This window comes from Pipra filicauda, unplaced genomic scaffold (genome assembly GCF_003945595.2).
Source record: "Pipra filicauda isolate LSUMZ 115617 unplaced genomic scaffold, ASM394559v2 scaffold72_size3293161_pilon, whole genome shotgun sequence".
NCBI lineage: Eukaryota > Metazoa > Chordata > Aves > Passeriformes > Pipridae > Pipra > Pipra filicauda.
In genome coordinates this window covers 876,956-900,647 of record NW_024104898.1, presented here as the reverse complement: position 1 = coordinate 900,647, position 23,692 = coordinate 876,956, and the positions used below count along the sequence as shown (strand labels likewise).

General features: G+C 35.3%; 1 protein-coding gene across 2 annotated transcripts in view; it reads right to left on the bottom strand.

The window, feature by feature from the left end:
* TTC27 (tetratricopeptide repeat domain 27) overlaps positions 1-23,692 on the bottom strand; it is a 125,613-nt gene that overhangs the window by 19,261 nt on the left and 82,660 nt on the right. For both annotated transcript variants that reach the window (XM_027735142.2, XM_039389477.1), the window contains 4 exons: positions 15,560-15,655; positions 13,296-13,418; positions 6,850-7,077; positions 1,504-1,602 (listed from right to left, as the gene is read on the bottom strand). In XM_027735142.2, the coding sequence (XP_027590943.1) occupies positions 1,504-1,602; positions 6,850-7,077; positions 13,296-13,418; positions 15,560-15,655 (546 nt within the window). The remainder of the gene's footprint in view (positions 1-1,503; positions 1,603-6,849; positions 7,078-13,295; positions 13,419-15,559; positions 15,656-23,692) is intronic.

Genomic DNA, 23,692 nt, shown 5'->3' with positions numbered 1-23,692 from the left:
TTGATAAAAGTATGTAAATTAAACTAACAAATATCGATTTTGCTAATCACACACACTGACACATATTTTCTACAAGGCAGTTAAAATATTACATTGAAATACAAATTATTTTATTAAAATTGAAATACATAAATAAATATTACTACATCAACAACAATCAGGTATATAATAACCAATTAACTGTCTTGTTGTTGGAATACACTGTTACAACTCACACTAAGTTAGCTATTGCCTTCAGTCTAAACTGTAAACATGTATCCTCTTCTGGATCTAGCTGGGAAGGCTGGAAAGGTCATTGCTGCCAGCAGCTCATCACTTCTCACTAGCTGGAAGCTACTTACCTGCACCACTCTCTGTTACTGGAAAAAAAATGATCTGAATGTCCCCTAATGCATCTCAGGCAAACAGATAAAACCTGCAGAGCAACGTACAGAGATGATTCCTGCCCGTTGCCTTACACTGCTATAAATGTGAAGCCCCACCATTGAATTCAGCAAAGCGACAACTGGAAGAGATTTGAAGAACAGAACCTGAGCACAGCACTGAAACACACTCTGGTACTGAAGGCTATCCTCAGGTTTAAGGAGCACTTAAATCATGCTGGGAAACCTTTCTGAGACTTAATTCATAAAAACGGTCACTACATTGCTGCAGATGACTGTATAAAGATAGATTTCACCTCCATAACTGAGAGCCAGCCCAGCACCCTTTACTCATAAAAGAAATACCACTTAACCCACTGAGAAGTCAGCTGGCTTGGTCAAATGAATACAATTAAATGTAGACCCTAGAGAGATAAATGAATACAATTTTAGTATCTACTTGAAAGTAAATCTACTATACTGAACAAGAAAAAAAAATCAATATATAAAATAAGAATTCCATTTAAATAGAGAGTTGTCTTTATATACATTTTTTTCCCCAAAGAACTTATTTCATTTTATAATAAAGAAAAAAGAATACTCTGTCACCTTTCATTGCTCTCTTATTCACATTCCTCAAGAGAAAAGAATGAATAATAGTTTCTATCACATAGGTGGCATTAACTCTAAGCAAACAACATGCTAGCAGTCAGGCCTTTTGACAGAAGTATTGCCAGTTTATTCCTGAGATATGTTCCAGCTGACACCTCCACTATCGCAATCCACAGTCAAACAGCAATGTATACTTGCACATCCTGCATCCTGAAAAAATGGCTAAGCTCTGTTTCCCCTGTGCTCATTAACTATATAGTTACAAATCTACCTGTCACACAACAACTTATTTGACCTTTTTTTTCCAGGAGAATTTGATTACCTAAGGACTAGGTATTTTAATTTAATGTTTTGTTTTATCTCTCTTTTTAGCTCTCATGACAAAAATATATCCTTCATGCATAAGTTTAATTTATTCAAAGGGCTAAAGCTTAAACAAGTTTTTTGTTATTGACTTGCTTGTTTATAATGAAAACATCCTTGTTGCTTTTAGATAAACCATCTGAATCGCTTGTTCAAAAGTACATACATCTGGTTCCAATGTCACGCAGCGCTGAAATGCTTTGGCAGCACCTTCATAGCCTTCTAAAGCAATGTATGCACAGCCCAAGGAAAACCATACACCTAGCTGGAGAGAAAAAAATGAATGGTCACATATAAAACATAGATATTTCTGCATAAAATAAAAAATTTTGCCTAGATGAACACAACTCTTATCAATTTTACCTGGTCTTCAGCTATAATAGTATTGTACTGGAAAAATAATATCCTATAGGCAGTTATAGGAAAACTTTAGGTTCAAGCTTTTAATAAATATGGATAAACAAAGGTTGACTACATAAAGACCTCATAACCATTTGTGAAGTGCTCTTTAATGGTGCATCTTTGTTTAAGAAGAAAGTCATAGCTATTTAGAGCTTTGCATATTTTGTTTTAACTTATGAAAAATCCACATTCACTTTATAGTATTATGATTAGGTTAAATGGTAAACACTAGGAAATGTATGTCAAGGAAATTCCATTTTACAGAAAACATCTCTAGTGACCAAACATGAACATTTCAAACTTATGGCTCTACTTGTCAGAATATCAATCTTCTTGAGTTTATAATGCAATATTTAGACATCGAAATGTACTTAAGCAATGCCTTGCATAGAGAACAGAACTTTAAATACAAGATTATTGAACTGGTAAATTCTTTAGTTGTTACAACCAAATACCTCTCATCCACACAGATTCAACCAGGGAGAAGAGCTCAGCACATCCCTTCTCCACTCCCCCTACTCAGGAAGCTGTAGAGAACAAAGAGGTCACGCCTCAGCTTCCTTTCCTCCAAACTAGACAAGCCCCAAGTCCTCAGTTGCTCCTCATAGGACATTGCTTTCAGTCAGCCCTTTCACCAGCTTTGTTGCTCTCCCCTGTATGCTTTTAAGGACTTTCACATCCTTCTTAACCTGTGGGACTAAGAACTGCACACAGTGCTCAAGGTGAGACTGCACCAACACTGCATACAGCAGGATAATCAGCTCTTTGGACCTGCTGTGTCTGATGTGCCCCAGGAACGTGGTGCCCTCTTGGCTGCCAGGGCTCACTGCTGACTCATGGTGAGTCTGCTGTCCAGTGGTAGGACATGTGGAAATGGTTCAAAGCTGCTCCAGGGGAGGTTTAGACTGGACATTAGGAAGCATTTTGTTTACTGAGAGTGGTCAAACACTGGAACAGGCACATTAGAGAGGTGGTTGATGCCCCAAGCCTGCCAGCGTTAAAGAGGCATTTGGGCAATGCCCTTAAAAACATGCTTTAACTTGGTCAGCCCTGAATTGGTTAGGCAGTTGGACTAGACGATCATTGTAGGTCTCTTCCAACTGAAATAGTCCCTTCTACTCTAAATAGTATTAGATAAAAGTATAAGTTATAGCAAAATAAATATGTATTTTCATAGGTCTTTAATAGCAAGTTCCTGATTTCCCACATGGTTAATTCTCAAAGAGCTGCAAATTACACATTACTACCTTTTTGAAAAGTTCTGTAATTCAAAAAAATCATTAAATCCTAAGTGCATTGACAGAACATTTTCTGACAGCATTATGCTCTTTAAATGTATACAGTCAAAACAAACCAGAACATTTTATAAGGTGCTGCAAAATTGTTCCAGATAGTACTACCTACTGCATTAAACTCCGCAATTTCTTCATTCTAAATGCCAAGGTAAAAAAAAACAAACAGTTGTTCTTGGAATTTTTTTTTGAGAGGGAAAGAGGTGGGGAAGAGGAAGATGGAAAAACAGGTTACATTAACTCTATATTGCACAACATATTACTTTTCAAGATGTCTGTCTAATGTTTATATTCTCTTGCATTTGGGGGACTAGTTCTGATGCAAGCAACTTTGATAATTCAGGTTCTTCTGAGGAAACCATAACAAATATTTAAACACAAAAACATTACCTTAAAAAGTTTTGCAAATCAGGGATTTTACAGAGTTGAGGACAAAGATGTTGGTTCATATGCAAGGAGCTTTTACCTCTACAAATTAATTGCAAACTGTAGGAAACATTTTTGTAGTTCTCTCCAGATTAGACTAATTTTCCTGTCTCTGAGACCCAACTTAAAATCAGTAATATGATATCTGCTATAGAATTTATAGTTAATCTGCTTCAAAGCTTACATCCCAGAATACAAACACATGAAATTCATCTGTCAGATCCGGCACCCTGGTGGACGGTCTTAATTATATCGAGAAAAGAACTGAACAAGCTGGACAATAAAGATATCCTTTTGCTTTTGAGGGTGTACATGGATGGCCCATCCCTAGAGCACACGGATAAACAGGTGAAGATGGGATTGTCAGTTACATTGGCCTGGGCAAACATGAAAATCTATTTTTCAGTATTGCCAGCCTGTCACCTTTCATGATCTGTAAACTCATCAATCAAGGAAGAAATTACACATGAAGAGAAAACTATGTTTTTCAAATCTCAGAGGACAAAATTAACAGGAAATAAACATTTAGTCAATCTCATTTTTTAAGGTTCTTTCATCCATCAAATTTCCAGAAGTGCAGCACTCCCACAAGGCTGCTACCTCATTAACTCCTGTTTATCTTCCTTCTAGATCGGTAACTTTCTGGACATGAAAAGGGGGGTAGAGACAGGAGCAATCAAGTATGAAATTGAAGGCGAGCTACAACTCTACAGCTCAGGATACAAGTTAAACAGTGCTTGTGTAAAGGGTGAGAGAAAAACAATCGCTGCATTTTTTTATAATTCTAATGAGTAACAGCAGCACAGTCTCACTTCTGAGCTTGTAATTCCAGAATCTGATTTGACTAAAGCTTCCACCATCTTAATTTTTTAAGGCTGATGGTGAGCAGCTACATTTCTCAGGAACTGGCTTACTAATGCTTAAGCCTGTCAACTCATTCCTCAAGTAAAAGTTGCAGCATGAGAAGAAAGTGAAATGATTCTTTAATTCTGTGGAGAAAAGCTATATGAGCAGGTACCTAGCGAAAGTCATACAGTGACTGCAAAGAATGATAAATAATTCTATTTTCTTAATAATTTGAGGCAAGATATTTTGCCTGTGCATGAAGGTTGTGACTGAATGAAAAAAGTGTGAGAACTGGACATGATGAAGGAGGAGACGAAAAGTCTCTGGGATGGGAAATAAGTCAAGAAGCTGCATAAAATGCTATGATGCAATCACAAAAAGCATGCAGAAAATGGAATGGAAAAATGCCACATGTAAAGAAATGTCAAGAAAATTTTCTGTATGATCAATTCTGAAGTTAACAGTGTAAAAGAACAACAGAACTGGTATGGATTAAAATTACAGGCCTCAGTAATAAGCAATGTACTGTATCTCAGAATACTTGACTGAAGTGGAGAAGATAACATGCTGGGGGATATCTGAAGGCTGTGAAAGTAGAAATCCCAGAAAACAAAAGGAGACTCCAATTATTCCACGTAGTTTAGTAAATACCATAATGGATGAAATTATAAGAAATTAGATATGAAGCTAGTCAGAAAACAGTATTTACCTTGATCTTTACCAGGATGATCAGATTCAAAATGTTACTATACAAAAGATACTTGTATGTATCTAGATTCACTAGTCCTTCAAAAACAAAGGTAACTCTTTTAATACAGAGGATGTTAAATTCAAGAGCTACTTAAAATGGAAAAGCTATGATAAAAACTAAAAGGGGTAGCTAAAAGAGTAAAGGTCTGCAGAAGACTTGAAACATTTAAGGCCAATGCATTTCAAGGCTTGTGGCAACTACATATAGTCATTCAAAAAGGCTCTAAAAAGACTAGACAATGATAACAATTAAAAACAAAATAAATGAGATTACTAAGAATAAGAGGACATATTTTAAAAGCTGCTGTGCTAGAAAAATGAGAACACTCAAAAAGAACAAGTCTGCAGGTTAAATGAAAAAACATGGTGGCTGGGTATAAAGAACAAACAAAACCACTCAAACAAAACCCCAAGATTCATTGCCTTTGATCTACTGTAGTAATGAAATGGTATTTTATCATCCCTTAGATATCTGGAAAGGGAGTATGAATTGCTTCCACAATATAAGAAGTACAGTGACTCTTTAATCATATATTTAGGATATAGAATGAACTTCAGCTGGTCTTTTTTGTGGAAAGAATGGTAAGAATTCCCTTTTTATTGGGGAAGGCATGAAGACGGCTTTCATTTTAAGCTTCTTTGGATAGGATACAAAATAAACAAGCATCTCAGCAGAATATTTCTCAGTTTTGAGCCCTGTGGGCTATCTTCTGCAGTCCATTATTATCTGGAAGTCCTCTTGATTTCAGTGAAGTCCCTATCTGAGTAATATATATTTTGTTGGCATTTCCTGAGTCTGTAACAGAACCGAAAGACAAGAGAAGCATTTTTGGTCATTTTGGTTTCCATTCTAGAGATGTTTATAACTTATCTGGAGTTCATTTGAATAAGAGTAGGACTCTGATTCATGGGAATAAAATACATCATCAAAATAAAAAAAAAAAGTTTCATGATAAATTATTTGAAAGGTTGGAGGCCTTTAAAATTTTTCTAAAGCAGAAGTCTAGCAAGTTATGTGGAACTCAAAACAGCAGCTTCAGCAGTGTTCTTTGGAGAGCAAGAAGGAGGAATACCCCACTTTTACATGGACCTGGAAATGGCTATGAAGAGCACATTTCTGTACATAAAAACCCACAAAGCTAGTTAACATCTCAAGACCTTCCATGGGGTGAACCTTATTGGGGTGGAATATAGTGGCTGAGAAACTGAAACAAGATTACAAAAGATGTCTGCAGAACAGCTTGCAAAAGATCTGTCAAAATAACCAGCTTCATCAAGAGAACTCTTTTGACTGCGGTTTCAGTTTTGACGCATTCCTGTAATAAAAGCTACTGTCATCACAAGTGTGACACAACGCTTCTCAGTGACTCCAGAACAGGACAGACCAGAAGACTTAAAAAGATTTCTGTGAAATACAGAGATCAGAGTTTGTAACTCAAAGCCAATAGACAGAGCAAAGGATAATGTCATTATAGACTGCACAGCGTTCTTCTTGTAACTATTCCGCTTGACACTTGTTCATCATTTATTTGATGGTAATTACTAATTTTCAATGGTTTCATCTTTTTGAAATAGAAGAGGTGAACAGGCAAAGATTTAGCTGCATGTAAGGACCTGAATGCAAGGATGTTCTTCATTTCATGTTACCTTTTTTGGTCAGGCTTTCAAGTACAAAGTGAAAAATTTGCTAAGAATACTAATAAGCTCTTACTTTGACAACTGCGCACAGAATTGTCTTTGTAAAAAGTATCATCATTCAAAACCGAACACACTAAAACTAAGCATCATTTCCCAACCTGCATAGGGTTAATCTGTACTGAACGTTCAAAGCACTCCACACATTCCCTGAATTCCCGGTTTCGGAGATGAAGGAGGCCTTTGGAACGCTGGGCACGGGCGCTGCGGTGCCTGGAGAGCTCCCAGGCCTTGTCATAATACTGGTGGTCTTTAAGAACATCACCAAGCAAACAATATAATCCTGGTGTTTCCTTTTTCTCTAACTCCCGTCTGAGTATTTCTTCCGCCTGTTAAAGAACAAAGAGAAATCAATTAATAATGAGATTATTTATTTTCAGTTACTTACCTACCTGAGTCGATAGTGCTTTAGCACCGTGCAATCATCAGTTGAAGACTAAGAAGTAGGGCTAGTGAGGAAATAGTATCTTCATCCAACACAGCATCAAACATGAAGCCTAGATAGAATTTGGTTCCAAACTGATTTTTTTAAAAAAAAACAACAAAAAACCACTTCAACATCAACATATTATGATGGCTTTTGTTTAACACACCAAGGCAAAGTAAACCATAAAAAAAAAAAGCAGCAGCTTTCTCCTCTTTTTACATCTTAGGTATGTATTCTGTCCCAAGAGCAAACATCAGTCCTGGACATCAAACCTACACCTACTTCATAGCAATGCAGTATCAGCACCATTAAGGTATCTGCAATCCTAATAGTTTATAATTTGTGGTTTTTTCATTCCCTAATGAGTACTCTTGCAATGACTCTCATTCCCTTTTCTCTAATTGCACCTTTCTGAAAATAGTGATTTCCATTCTATTACATCTAAAGACAAATCCACTTTCATACTGTTGGTTGTAGAAATGCTACTCTTTTACACAAGATGCAGAAGTTATAAATTCATGTAGTTATAGATTTATCTAGTTTGAGATAAAATATATTCAATATATATACAACATTATGGAAAAGAAGACACAAGCTGTGTCTCCCAGACATCGATTATCTGCTATAACTAACTTTCAAAAGCTCTTTATCTCAGGGTCACCATCTCGCTTTAACAATAAAATTATTGTTTCTCTTTTAAACAAGAGACAATCTGCTTTCTGTGGCTTTTTGAAAACACAAATACACTGGGACAGATGATCTGTTGTCTAGATTGAACTCTTACCTCAGTCCCCTGCTGCAAAAATGTAACATACATAATTAAGATCAGTATAATTTTTCTATTAGAAAAGATCTACTTGAAACACCTAAACCAAGAAGGATCCAACACAGCCTACCACAGAATTAAAGTTCAACAGTGTAACACGAGTCATTCTTCTATCATATCTAGTTTATCTAAAAGGAAACTTGACATCATCTCTGCATATAAATTATTACTGCATTTCTTGTTTCTGTAAGAATTGCTTTCTTTGACCTTCAGAAGAACTCTAGAGAAGCAAAATCTCTTACTCCAATTGGTAAAATTCATCAAACCTGTACGAAAATCATCTTTAGAAAAATGCCCGTTTTTTTACTTTGTTTTGAAATATTTAATGCATAGTAATTTTAGCATCTCATTCTCATTCTTACTGCTACTTTTGTTAAATAAAGTAACAGTAAAGCCTACAAATATTTGAAGTGCACAAATGCGAAGAAGGGATGTATTGTTCAGATTCTTAAAAGAATCTTAAAACTAGCAAAAACGGAATCCCATTAAGGAGAAAATTGGTGGTTGATTATTAGGAAAATAACTTGATGGCAAGCACTTTTAAGAAAGCCAAAAAAACTATTACTTAATGTTTAAAATTAGCCCAGTCAAAGCTCTAGAAAAATCTCCTCTAACTAGAAGACTGTACTTACAGAATCATAGAATGGTTTGGGTCAGAAGGGACCTCAAAGATCATCTAGTTCCAACTCCCTTGCCATGGGCAGGGACACCTTACACTAGACCAGGCTGATCAGAGCCCCATCCAGCCTGGCCTTGAACACTTCCAGGGAACTGGTTAAAGTGCAGTGTACTCCCTCTTACCTGCCTCCATTAGTTGCTATGACATATTAATAACAGACCTACAGATTATTTTTTTTCCTAGAGCAGAGAGAGCTGTGTGCTTTATAATTGCAATAATCACATTAGGCACCAAAGGATAAGGTGGATTTGTTTCCCCTTCAGATAAAGAAAGAAGAACGAAATGTTGCTGTGTAAACAGGAGATACAAGGTGAAAAGTGCATTGCAGGCTGCTTCTTTGCCACTTCCTCTGCAGAGCACTCCTAAGCTCAGGTTGCTATTCTGTGGCAATGCCTAGACTGGAAACACAATCATTCACTAATGGTATTTCACATTTAAGAGCATAAACATGTCATGTTCTGGTCTAAGCTTACAAAAACTCATTGCCAACATAAATATTTCAGCACACAGATAAAACAGAGAATTAAATAAGCAGAAGTCTGACTTTTTCTTCGTCTGATTAGCTATCTGATCACCTCTCTGGCATGTTGCAAACATTTTTATTACTTAAATCTTTAAAGGCTAGTACAAAGTTCATAACTACAAACTAAAAAAAAAAAACACAACAAAACAAAACCCTGTACTATAAAAACATTTGTCTCCTGCAAGAACAGATAATACTTTAAAAACAGGTTCATTCTGTTTAGGTTTTTGTGAAAAAAAAATAAATTCCTTTATATCCTAACTTTGTAGTAAACTATTTTCAAAAAAGCACATTTGATCTTTGATAGGAACCCTGCTTCTACAAAAACAAATCTTAACAACAAATATTATCAAGAAACACTTTCCACACAGTTCACACAATATACATAAAAAGAAATATAGCAATTTATTCTTATCCATTAAACATGTATTAATGATTAATTGGCATATTTTATAACTAAAAGTTATATCTAAATTTAATAAGACTTGATACAAAACTTATCCATTAAAACATACCTAAAATGAAACTATGAAGATGTATTTATAATACTGCTTTTACAGAACAGTCTGCACCAGAATGGATGGGATTCAATGCTTAGTTCAAAAGTCACGTTGATTTAAATATGAGAAAGATTTAGGCGCTTATCTTGCCTTCTGGACTACTATGGTTGGCATGGGAATTGAACTGCCAATGCTTCACAAAAATCTCCACTCACTGAAGAGGGGTCTAGTTTAAATAAAAGGTGGTGCCTTTTTATTACTCACTACACAGACTCCTGGAAACCAAGTTCAAGATTCATCCTGCATTTGGCTTCCCAACCATAAACTTCCACTTGCCATCCCATCCACGTGCTTTTATTTTATTTGTTTCCTAAAAGACTCTCCTAGTCTCATTCTTCACAGATCTACCAGTTCTATTATTTGTCAATTCATTCCTTTGCTAGTTCTAAGTATTTCCTAAAAAGCTTTCATTTTTTCTGCTTGTGCATTGTTTAGTTGGTTACCAGAGCAGTAGCATGAAGAAGCAGAAAGATGAGCATGGATAAAGGTAGCGACAGAAAAGGAAAGTTCTTTGGTTTTCATTTTATCTTCCCTGTAGCTTCATGCATGACCTTGGGCGAGACATTTACTCTTCTTTCTTAGCTTTGTAGCCACATAGAGGAATGCACACCTGCCTTCTTTGACTGTTATGATATGTAGTGGAAATGAATTCAAGTTCTTGAAGAGCTCATGCACTAATAGTACTAACTTCACATCTGGGAAGCCATTCCTGAATTTAAAGGTGAGCTTCTGAGATCTTGCCATATTGTGTTTCCTCACCCAAATGTTTTGAGATTATGTGTGTTATGTCATAACAAGAAAAATAACCCTGTAGAACGTGGATTGCCGGAGTATGTTGGTCTAAAACCAGACTGCACATCATGATGTATACTCTGATGAGATGAAGGAACTGGGATAGGGCTGAAAATAGTGTTGTAAGATGGAATACCCAGCTGATGAAAAAAGGCAGATCTCATGCATCTATCAAAGGTCAGCAGCTATCATGCAATAGAGTTCTTGCCAGGGACAAAGACCTCACTTCAAACGGAAGAACTGAAAATTCACATTTCTGGTTCACCCTTTCTTTAGCAGGGAAATAGTACTGTTTTCAGTGTATTATCCATTTCCAGTGAGGTGGAAGAGATCTCTTACACCTTAACCAAATAAAGTTGTATAATGTTAATAATACTCTGGAAATCTCTGGGTCCCCCTCACAACTAAAAGAAGGAAGAGGGACACTTTTCAACACCAATCCTCACTACACACATGGAGATGTCTCCTTTTGCAACAAGTCTGCTAGCAGAATACAATGAGTAAACAATGAGAAAGCCACAGCAACTATCAACATACTGTACATTCAAATTTTATAATTCTTTTTTAGTTTTTTTTCTGTGCCCTGTTTCACTCATCCCTTGGCACTCTGTTACTCTTCTGTTGACTCATAATATTAGTTCCTTCTAATTTTGTTCAGGTTATGAAACGAGTGAATATAGAGCCATATCTAGTAACAGTAACAAATCCACAAAAAAGTTTGCTAAACATGAGCGACATCTTACTCTGCAAAATTTGTACTGCTACAGGGCCCTGTTATAACCAAATGAATTATGTATTTTCCAACTGCATCATGTGGAGCTTCACATGGTCTTATATATTTGCTCTGTTTCTTTATCAGTGGATAATTCAAAAGTAGAAGGAAAGAAGATATTACTTGGACGTGTAAGTACTCATCAAACACATTGATATTGTTGATATCTGAATGTTTTATTAGATGTTTCAGTATTTAAATTCAGGTTTCCTACATAAAAGAATTTGTGAGTGAAAAACATACAGAAGTTTATTAAATAGAGTTTGTTCTTTTGGGTAGATATATGCTAAGCTCATTAATGATATGAACGTCCATTGACCAACATACTGCTCTAGTAGATTTTCATGCATTCCTACAAGAAAAACTACCACATTTAAAAACATAAAAACATTTTTGATAAATATAAGCAGTTCACCCTCTGAATGTTTTTGAACAAGAAGCACAAATAGTCTCTCACAAAACTCTCCTTGGTGCACAGCTACATGTTTCTAATTCGCTGTCTTTTTTGGTTTGAAGCTCCCTTTCTTCCAGCACTTCTGTTATTTAGTACTTACATAGCATTTTCTGTTTTTCAAAGCACAGCACAATCCCTCATTTTGAAAGCATTTCTAAGCAGTTTCCTGTGTCAGATATCCTGTCCTATTCTCTGAGTGCCATTTTCATAACTCCCTAAGGGCAGTTTGTGAATGTAACTGGGACAGAATGCATTTCCAGGAAATGGAAAATATTGACCTCTATTTCTCCACTGTACTGAAAAGATTGTGATATTAACATACTATCCCCAAGGCATGCATAATGTGACACAGAATTTGCCAGCAAGACATATCTGTCAGTGATGACCAAAATCTAGGCTTTGATACATGACAATTAGAAAAAACATGTAAGTATGAGATACTCTGCTTTTTTTATCTCTCTCTATTCATTAAACTTATGTTAAGCATAGTCTTTGTGCTTATGGTGTCATAAAGGCACACATACATTCATATATTTAATGCTACCATATACCAAACAGGGAGAAAGAACGGAAAAAAAACCCACCATATTTTTGTCTGAAACTGAATATTTCTGAAATCTATATGAATTCTGAAAATGTTGCTTGATAGCTTAAATTCATGTTACAGCCTTTCTGTGTGAGAGGTTGTACCAGAAAGAGAACACAGCTAAAGTTACATACAAGTAGGCATTGCTTCCAGGTATTATTTTCCAGAATCTTCCTACCATTGTTCTAATAGTATCAGAAAAATAATCAACAATAAGAAGGCTGATACAGCCTGCTACCAGCATTTTTAAACAGTTATGGCACTGACACTTAGAGTGAGGTGCTGGCTTTACCTTGTCTTTGTTTGGCTCTGATCACACATAGTGGTAGCAGTGTTAAAGAAATGATGGAAAAGTTCAGGACAACATCAAAACAGACTTATCAAAATAAAGCCTTTTAACTCTTTTCCCAAATGTTTGATTCTGTAATTTGAACATATTAACATAAAGTAATTAAATACATCAAGCACTGATGTTATTCTATTTAAACTGTTTTTAAAAACTACAGTTAACAGTTTGAAATCGAGTAGGAAAGAAAATTAATATCCTCTTCAGCCAAAGTTTCAAGATCCCATCATGAATGACAGTTACAGCCTTCCTGAAATGCCCACACTACACCTTACTGTCTATTGGTAATACTTAATTTAATTGTCCTTAAACATTTTCAAGAATCACTATCACAGTCTTCTTGCTTCTCAATTTATTTCTTATTTACCAACTTCTGTTTCATGTGGTTATTACTCCAAATAGTTTTTTTGGCATCCACCGGTTATGACAAGTTCATATACCATTTGTCTACTTTTCCTAAGCACACTTTGCTCATGATACCCTTGTAGGAGTGTCATTAGTGACAGCTAAAGCCAGACAGTCCTTCCTCCTTCAGATGCTATTTCAAGACAGGATCTCAGCTGTATAAAACATTTTTCTTACCTTTCCATGTTGTCCTGCTCTTTCATAGCAGATTACTGCATCTTCCCACATTTCCAGTTCCTCAAATATTTGTAAGGCAGAGCTGGTGCATCCCAGGTCAAAGAGTAAACTTGCAAGCTGACGCTGAAAGATAAGACATTCCAGGTAACTGAAAATAGGTAAGTAAATACTATTTACATTTTAAAAAGTCGTTAGAGGCATTTCTGACATCAACAGCAAGGAGCAAACGGATAATACGGAATTATACTCTTCTGCCCAAAAGAACAATTAAACTTCAAGCTGGAACCTCAGCTGGAACCTCAGCTGGAACCTTCAAAAACCCCCCACCAATTGAATAATAATTGTGATTTGAACAATTTAACAATATAACACAAAAATGGAAATGGGCATGGCAAGAATGAATTGACAGAGATGAATTTCCAGCCCTTAAATGAGGCACACGGCCCATGTGGCTGGAGAACAGCTGCTGCAGGATGCTGGGAATGCTAAGGGTGGGAAACAGAGGCTGAAGTAGGGAACTAAAGCCACTTCTAGCAATGCTTTGTCATAGTAATATATACCTGTGGAAAAAGAGAGAAAGGCTCTGAAACAATTTTGTTCAGTACTTGTGAGAAATCTCTGTCCCAAGCAGCTACTGCCAAAGGGTGTTAGTTTTTAGCCAAAGCAATATTGTATTTGACTTCAGGTTCAACTCCCTAGTTGAATTTTCCCCACAGTTAAGCCAGCCTCTTTGTTATTTCAAATTCAGCAATTATTTCAGTGTACTTATGAAAATAAATGAGTTATCTTTTCAATTTAAAAACAAATAAGGCATGATTTCATGACTTAGAAAAGTTGTCTTTGGTCTTTATTTTTAAAGAGGAGATTAAAATTGCAAATAAGTTTTCACTTTTGAAGAAAGGGTAGTTTATTTACAATGTATGACAGATATACAATTAGGTTTGCAAAAATAAATGGGAGTGTCCTGTATAAGGGCAGCTATCTATGCTGTGAGATCCCATACAGTTAACCTCGCAGTGGTTTTGGCGATCCTGAATGAATTCTCTGAAATTCTCCACAGATGCAATGGACCTCTCTTTATTGACTTGGTTCAGCATCTGTTACAAATCCAAGGAGTTACTATAGGGGAATAGTAACTGGTATTAAAAAAAAAAACAAACAAAACCCAACTGGTTATACCTCTTTGATGTAAATATGTAACAAACTCTGAAAACCTGCTTGTTAGCTTGACATTAATCACTTAGGAAAAACCAACATTTCTTAGTGTCTAGAACTAAATCTCAGTAATGTTTAATTAAATCTACTCAGAGTTAAATTTGGTAAAATATATATAGGCAATGTGTCTTCATTACTATGACTAGAAGACTGCAACCATCTTTCACTATAAATCCCTATTTTAGCATTTCTATCTTGGGCTTGGAAAACTGGTTTGCATTGAAAATGCCACTCCGACAACTGGAAATGAAAACCACATTTGATAGTTTTATTGGAAGTGCCTGTTGAAAGGTTATGTAGAATAACTTGAGAATGCTTGGAGAAGATACGATTGGTTAAAACAACATGTGTTGAGATTAGAAATCAAAACTGAATAAAACACCATTAAAAGTAAACAACATGAATACCTTTGAAGGTATGAAATGTAAACAGTTTTCTTGAGTTTGTTAAATACAGAATCATCAGATAAGACTTTATTGTGTAGATTTCTGTTCTAGAAAGTCAAGATAAACAATGTAGTTATGGGTAAAAAAAATCCTGTCAGCACTAGTAAAAAGGGGAATGTCTCAAAAAAAAAAAAAAAAGAACAACTCAAGTTGTTCTTCAGTGTACTATTGACTCCTAAATTTGGTTTCTTTCACCATGATCCACTTCCCGAAGTGAACTTTAAAAGAAACAAAGATAAAAGTAACACTATCATTAGTAAACCAGTAATAAATAGTAAGGCAGTGGCAAGATTATTTTAATAGGAGACATGTTGGAAGGTTGTAAGTTTTAGTCTATTATTTATTGGAGGGAAGAGGAAAGTAAAGAAGAATTGCACTAACAATCAATTACTTCTGTGCATGACAGAACAAGACATCTGAAAGCAAAACACTGTACAACTTGATTTCTCTCCAGAAAAAGTTGGTGTGGGTTAGGTTATGTCTTTATTTCTACAGTATTTCAACTCAAGGTCATATCATGCTCTCTTGACTTTGGAGTGATGCAGTATTAAAAATAAGCACCATAGACTTTTAAGAAAAGCTTGAAATGAGATTGTTTCACACCTGTATGGCCCAACGTGGAGGCACCTGACAACAGTAGAAAACCTTCATGCGTTCAGATGCCGACGTACTCGCATTTTCAAACTGGTCTGCAAGTGCCTGTAAATGCAAAGTATATCCTGATTTAGTATTTACTTGGATTTAATCAACCTAAAAAAATCCCATAAATTCAAAGCATTACAAATTTTAGGCAATCTTTACATACTGGAGAAATTATAATCAAGATAACACTAAATGCCAGTAAACTTACACCATAATATGCTACAAGCCTTTTTATTACCCCACGTAAGAAAATATAATAAACATTTATGTAAAAACCCTTTATCACAGGCAATAATAGATAAAAAAAACTTTGAAGATATTCCAATTTCAAAGTGTATGTAACAGGAATAAGAATCAAATTTACAATGTCAAACAAATATACTTGCAGAGTTAAACTGCATCATATATTAAAGTGACTTTGCCTAATGCATTTCAATCCTTTAGCTAGTTTTCTCCTACAATAAAATTGATGTACTTTAGGCATGACATTTCTTATTAAAAAGACAAACATATTATAGTGGACCATGGTTTTGGAAACACAATTCTAATACAGAATAAATTATTGTGACTTGGCATACAATTCAATTCAGGCTATTTATTTTTCTTTTGGTGGAGCTTTGGATTGTTGAAATGTTTTGTTCTGAAGCCCTTTGAAAGAGAATGGTAACTTTCACATAGCAAACTGCACCACTAAGTTTTTCTCTGAAAACCCACTATGAAGTGATGCCTTAAGGTCCATCTGGTTTTTTGATTTTTCTAATTTTTATAAGTTTTATAAGTAGTTATATAGTAGAAGTAGATTTAGAAGCAGCAGCACTCATTCCCTTACCCTTAGCATAGTAACTACACACATTCCCCAACCCTCTTACCCCGATTCCCCATATCAATATCCCCTGAATTCCAGTAGAAATGTTTAGTCTCTCTTTAAGATAGGTCTCCTGTTTGAGGACATCTAATCCTGGCCTGAACCGCAAGAACACAGTCAAAAACTGGGTGAATGTGTGCCCCCTGTGCCCCAAAGAAGATGAAGATTGATGAAGAAGGCGTCTCAGAGTCCCCAGCCCCAATTCCCAAGGGGCGTGACTGAGGGTGGACCAGGGCAAAAGCCAAAGGGTGGGAGAACCTCAGATTGGACAAGCAGTATTATAAATTGTAACATGGGTAACAGAGGGGCACCTGCACATCTTGTAACTTTATGCCTAGGTACAAATTAAATCCTTTCCTTATCAAACCTTCAAAATTAATTTGCCTCGGAGTTTTTTCTCCCTGAATCTTCTTTTAGGCATCAGAAGTTATTTAAATCAAAATTCAATAGCAAGAGAAATACAGTATTAAAGGAGGCTATAGCCAGAAAGTTGGTTGGGAATTTTAAGATAAGAGAGAAACTCTCTTCAAATGCCAGTCGTCACTAAAGTAGCAAATATAAGGCCAGAGGTATAAATAAAAGAATATTAAGCTACTTGTTTTCACATGATTCACTTACCAAAGACTTGCTTATAACTCAGTCTAAGACTTATAGATGGAGCTAGACAAGTTGTCAGAATTTTCTCAGCCTTCTGTAAGTGAATGTAAAGATTCCCAAGCAAAGGGAAAAAATGTACAGGATCACTTCCCTCTCTCTCTCTCTTTCTAAATTCAACTGTTGGCTACCCAATCTATATTAATAATGCTAATGATAGCTGTATAAAATCAATTACATGATTTAAACTGCTAAGCATCTTGTAACTGCTATTGATGTTTATGGGATTTACTAACTGGCTTCAGTCTTCTAATGAGGAAAAAAATCAGAACGCGCAGCAATAATTGAGGCTTTAAATCCATGCTTAACCTCCCAATTTTAAATACTAATATTTAAAATATTCAATCTTATTCACATTCTTTTTAATAAAATTATCTCCAGAGATCTATTCCTCAAGATTATCCAGAAACCTATGGTAAGAAAATGGCTAAGGTGTATTTGTAGTAAGGAAAAAGACAGACTAACAAAATCACATTCCTTTAAGCAGTTTCAGGCAATCCAAAAGGAGTTAGATTAAAATAAAACTTTTAAAGTAATATTATTTAATTACAGACTTGAATACAAACTACATAAAAAATGATATTTTGTTGGTTTAGTTCTGCTGAAATGTTCTAGTGCTATGCAGAAGCACATTTTTCTACACTCTGTTGCAACAAAAATTAAACTGAAAAATCATCCAATTCCTTGGGGAATTATTTTATGAGACCAGACAAAGTAGTAAAATAAAGTTGAAAAATTTAAAAATAATAACCACTCTAAGCCTCAGCAAAGCCAGAAAATCCTAAATACATCCTGCAGAACAATTTTTTTGAGGAGACCAGGAGATGGAAGGCAAAAAACGTTTTAAGTCAATCAAAATGTTTTGTTCTTGTTTTAGCTTTTTGCCCCCCCCTTTTTAAATTTCTATTGTTGCAAAAGAAAAACTGAAATTCAAAGAAAATTTTTTTTAAAAGCAATGTATTTTATTGGAAAATTTGTGGCCATACCTTTTTTGCACTTCACAAGCAGAAAAGCCTTATGTAAGTGACATGCTGTAGGAGAATCTGACTTAACAAGTAGAATTCTCCCTCTTCCCAAAACAAGTACTCTGTTCAGAGTTCTAACAAAAACTGAAAGTGTAGGTAGAATATATGAATATTATATATTCCTTTAAAAGAGTAAGTGGCAATGAATTTAGAAGCCATTAAAATCCATGGTTTATGCACTCTCTAATAGGTTAAAAAAAAAGCTCTGACAGTTCATCCTAATAATGAAGTATAGAAAATAAGTTATTAAAAAATTGAATTCTATGTTTCTGAATTATGCTTGAAGAGATAAAATTTGGGTTGTATAGTGGCAAGAAAATGAGAATCCTAACATTATTGCACAGTCGATATCTAATCATAGAACAATAAATCAATACAATCAACAAGAGAGCACTGCCAAGTGAGCATTCTTTTTCATTAATAACCTTCAACATAAATACCATGTAATAAAAACCCTATGTAAATACAAAAAACTTGCAACAGTCAGATGTAAGATTTTGTGCCTTAGTTTAACCCGAGACTCAAACTCCTGCCTTAGAAGTTGTTAAAAAGAAATACAGCAGAAACTAACTAAAATTCAAAACTCTAAATGATACATCAGTTCTTCCATATGCAACATTTAAAAACATTTAACTTAACAGGTCTCTCTCCCACCATGTAACACACCCTTTTCCCAAGGCTTGAGCTGTCACAGATAACAGGTCCTTAAGTTAAAAATCACAGTAGAGAGATACAATTAATCCAGTCTGGAAACAACAAAACCAGTTAGTTTTGATGGAATTTTATATCGTTAGCAAAGATCACACTATTGCCACATGAAGTCAGGAAAAGTCATTCTTGAAACTATAATTCCTTCTCCCCACCTCATACTCTGGCACGAGCTTAAGCAGTACAATAGGTACTGCCTGTTTGGGATGTTAATTTAAAATGATCACATTAGTATTTTTATTACTTTACTAACCAACCTCAGTCTAATCATTTTCCTAATCAAAATCAGCTGGTTGAAGTTTATGATTAAAGTACATGAAGTTTGTAAAGGATTTTTCCCACTGTGGATGTCATTCCCATACATTCATTGCCACTGGACATCCTTGCTTTGCTTCTATGTTCAACGTACATGTAACATCACTAAGTGGCCCTGATGATAAAATATCAGCTTTGATTTTTGAGTCTGACTGAATTTCAGTCTCTTCATCCACTCCATTATCTTCAGTGGCTGACAGAGTTAGATCTTTTTTTCTTTTTAGCCAGTCCCTATCTCTGTATTTAATCTCTGAAAATACTATTATACCCTCAAGGTTTCTCAGAGTTGTCATTTTCTACGACATAATGCCATTTGATTTTTCAATCTACTTACAGTACAGCTTTTAAATTTGTTATTCATCCAACTGGTCTGAAGTCCCTCCCACAAGATTTTGTCCTGTTTGTTAGAATATAATCTTCATGTCCCTTTTGCATCGGAGGTAAATAAATGGCAGACTTTAACATCGTTCTTTCTATTTTTAATCTGTTTATTCCAGATAAAATAGTTTACTTATTTAAAAAATGCCCCTTACTATGTAAACCTGTAACTATATGCAAATATTTTTCCCATACATTTCACTTGAAGGATCTCCTGATTCAAGCTTATTTAGGGAAAAATTCACCCCCAAATCAAACAAAAAAGCCCCAAATGCCTGTCCTTTGAAAAAAGCAAGATACTAATTACTTATCAAAAACTTCTTGGAAACAGCAAAAGACCTTTTTGCTTGTGCAGCAACTATTTAATTTCATCTGGACCTCTCACCTCAAAAACACTGAGGATAGGCCTACTCATATCCAAACCTAATATTGCTAATACTGCTGGCCCCAATAAAATATCTTCCTCAAAACAGTCTTGACTCATAGACAGCATTTTATTCATGCTATTTCAACTCACTTTCTCCCAGGTTTTCATATCAGTAACACACTGCACCAATTTTCCCTTTATCTATGTTTTCCAGCAAGAACATTTCCAGTTTTTATTTTCCAGTCACAAATCTTCCATCACATTTCTTTCACCTGCACAACTGCTTATTTCACAGATAGTGTCAATCATCATAGCTTGTTTATTTTGTTTTCCTGTCTTGTCCACTGCTAAGCAGGTATCCGGCTGTTTCCCACCAACCACACCCGATTTAAAAACATTTTACTACTTTAGTACCTGATTACTTGCTATGCATTTACCAGTACCACTATCTCTACCCTTGTTAGCATATTATATTCCCTCATACCCTCTGATTTCACCTAGTATAACTGACATTCCTCTTTATTTATGATTTTATAGGCAGGATGATTAGACAAGTTTTTTCTAGTCTTCTGCTTCTCAGTCTAGAGATCTTGTCAGCCTGCCAGAACCAATCCCTAGTTAATAGTTCTGGGACTGCAGTGGAGATTGTCCACCAAAGAGTCCTTTCTACCTGAAAGCTCACAACAGCCATAAACCACAATGTTTCTCTATCACCTAATCTCAGCCAACATGGTGACTGTGGCATTATCTTGTTCTGCTCTTGTTTTTCTCTAATCAACTCTAAGATGCCTCACTTCTTACCTGTTTTTACCATATCTGACATGAGTTTAGCTTGATCTATGCCAAAGGAAACTTATATTGTCATGTGTTCCACTTTCCCACTATCGCCATGGTCCAGCATGTACTACCCGACTAGTACCTTAATTGCCCAGCAGAGAGAAGAGGAAGAATGGAAAAGTACCTTTCAGGCTTTTCTAACATGTAAACTCCAGACACATTTTCACGATACTGTTGTGATCCTCAGGTCCTTTTTCTTGAATTTCTCCCAAGTCTGAAGACTCCTTCTGAAAATCCCACAAATCAGTCTGAATAACCACTCTGCCTAAATAACTGTTCCCATTTTCCTTGACCTTCTTCTATTTCTGTACATTACCTCTGTATGATTTATAAGCAACAAGTTGATGTCACAACTCTACTGCTCGCGTATTCTAGCTGTTCCTATAGGTACTTATACAACCTACATACCATTCTAAGTGCCAAAGTAAGGACACCAGCTTCAGGACTGCCTGGTTGGATCTTGGCTTATGAGTCAGCCACAGAAGTGCCTGATGGCCTGATGACACAGTTGGAATTGTTTGACTGCTTGGAAGAAAGACGTTTGGAGACAAAGGGGCCAAGAGATAAAAGCACACCCTGTAGAAAAAACAATCCTATTGTCTCATCTCATCATTACTATGATTTCTAACAATTTAGCAGGTGTTTAGCCCAAACTGAACTTAGCTCACCTATGTTATTTACTCAAGAATAATGTAGAGGAAAGCTTTGTAAAAGTAACAGCAACTACATGTGTAACTCTGGTTGTAGAATTACAAAGTTCTTACTTTATTCATAAGCTTATTTTAAAAATTGTAAATAAATGGGAAAAATCAAAAAGCTCATTTGATTTCCTACCACAGAACCTGCTCTCACAGATAGAGTTTTTACTGCTTAGTATTAATGAAACAAAAAGTGGGCATTTTTAAAGTTTATGCAACAATAAGTTCTTGTGAACCCTGTAATACTTACACATCTGTAAAACTGCCAGAGATACATTCTTAAATTAATTCAAACTTTCACACAGCTTAAGACTTAATTCTAAATGCTTTAAAATATTTACTTCTGGAGGTTGTGATATTAAAATACTTGTCTAACAGAAAACCTAAATAATTCTTGAAGCTTTAAAGCATTAATTGGCTTTATTATTTTTTAAATTGTCCTCTGTCAAATTACATTTTCTAACAATAAAGCCTGGAAAATGCTGCACAAGAAAGTATTACAGCTCAATTTAATTTGGGATGTATTACGACAGGAACTGTCACAGCCTTGTTCTGCAACAGTAGACTCGGAAATACGTAAATACAGAAAATTACAAAGAAAAGCTGCACTATCCCTGAAGAAAACATATAAACAGTGTCTAAAATTCAGAAACTGTATACATACTAGAAAACAGGTGACAAATACAGATAATTAAATATGCAGAATAGTTAGGATTTTCCAAATTTTCTTTCCCGTGAATTTGATCAGATATTCCAAGCTTTTCTAAAGTACTATAACTACTTTAGTACCTTGTGGATATGCAATTGGATCTTCAGTTACACTCCTTTGCTAATCTTACTTTAAAAAAAGCATAACTCCCCATATTTACATTTCAAGCAACAATCTTGTTTCAACAGCTCTTTGTCAAACCAAGAGCTCCTGCAACCAAGACCACTGGGACAAACTGAGGCATACACAGACTTCTAAAATCCAATGATCGAAATACTTAAACTACGAGTGAAGCAATGCCAAAAACCATGAAACAATAAAACCAGCTTTCATATAACAATGCAGTGAAGCTTAGCTTAATGGGAGATAATAATTTCTGGTCTAGTCTAAACCTCATGACAGAGATTATGAGCAAATAGTGATTACTTTATTGATTGTCAAATTTATCATCAGAGAAATAGATATAAACCCAGTTCATTTGGACATATTACGTTCAACCATTACTCAAAACAGCACTTTGACATTTCAGACAGGACTTTGTTGCTTGGAAACTAAAATGACTTCAAGGAAATAATGAGCTATCCTTTTAGAAACTCACAGACTATATATTTCTGTTAAATGATGAAAATCTCTGAATAGTCAAGAATTAAGGCATCCAAACACACAACAAAAACTATTAAGCAAGGATGTATTTCAACATCAAGAAGAATCCTCCCACTCATTTATCTAATTTTCAAAGGAGAATTATGACATTAAATACTTGAGGAAAATTTATTACAGTGATCACTATTATAAATTATGATTTCTGATTCATGGAAACTCAAAAAGATCATTTTTCACATTGTGCAAAGATGCCAAGATGAAGAGCTCTACTTACTGGGGATTTTACATTATTCACATTCTCAGGAGGATAAAAATGTTCTGTGAGAACTCTGCAGAAGTTAAGTGCTTAAAAGGACAAAAATCTTACCCTCTTTTTTACACCTCATTAAAATACAAGTCTTGGGTTCATTAAAATCTTGTAGCCTTGAAGATTTGTGTTTTTGCTCCCTTTGCAAAGTCACCCTTTCAGTCTTTCTTCCATTATTGCTTGTTAGGATTGTCCTCAAATGGTGTGTGCACTTAAACCAACTAGAGGACCACGTATCACACTGTTCCCTAGGAACTAACAAGTGGCTTGAAATTTGTTAAAGTTAACTTGACAGCGTCGTATAGCACTGACTGCCTAATCTGTATTGCAAATGAAGGGTTACAGAGTGCCTGGAACACAGGAATTGCAAAGATGTCTGGATGCTTCACAAGGTAATGCGACTCTGGAACTACAGAAACAAGGAGTGCTTGAAACAAAATTAACTGAAACATTCAAGGAGAAGACTTCAGGATGCAAGTTTTCAAAACTAAGTCTATTTGCACTAAAAGAAGTGTTTTAACTACTTTGCTCAATGCTTGTATGTAACCACTACACTGAAAGAAATCACAATGTCCAGTGACCCAGGTTATTAGTTTTTTCAAAAAAAGACACAAGAAAATGGCTCCAG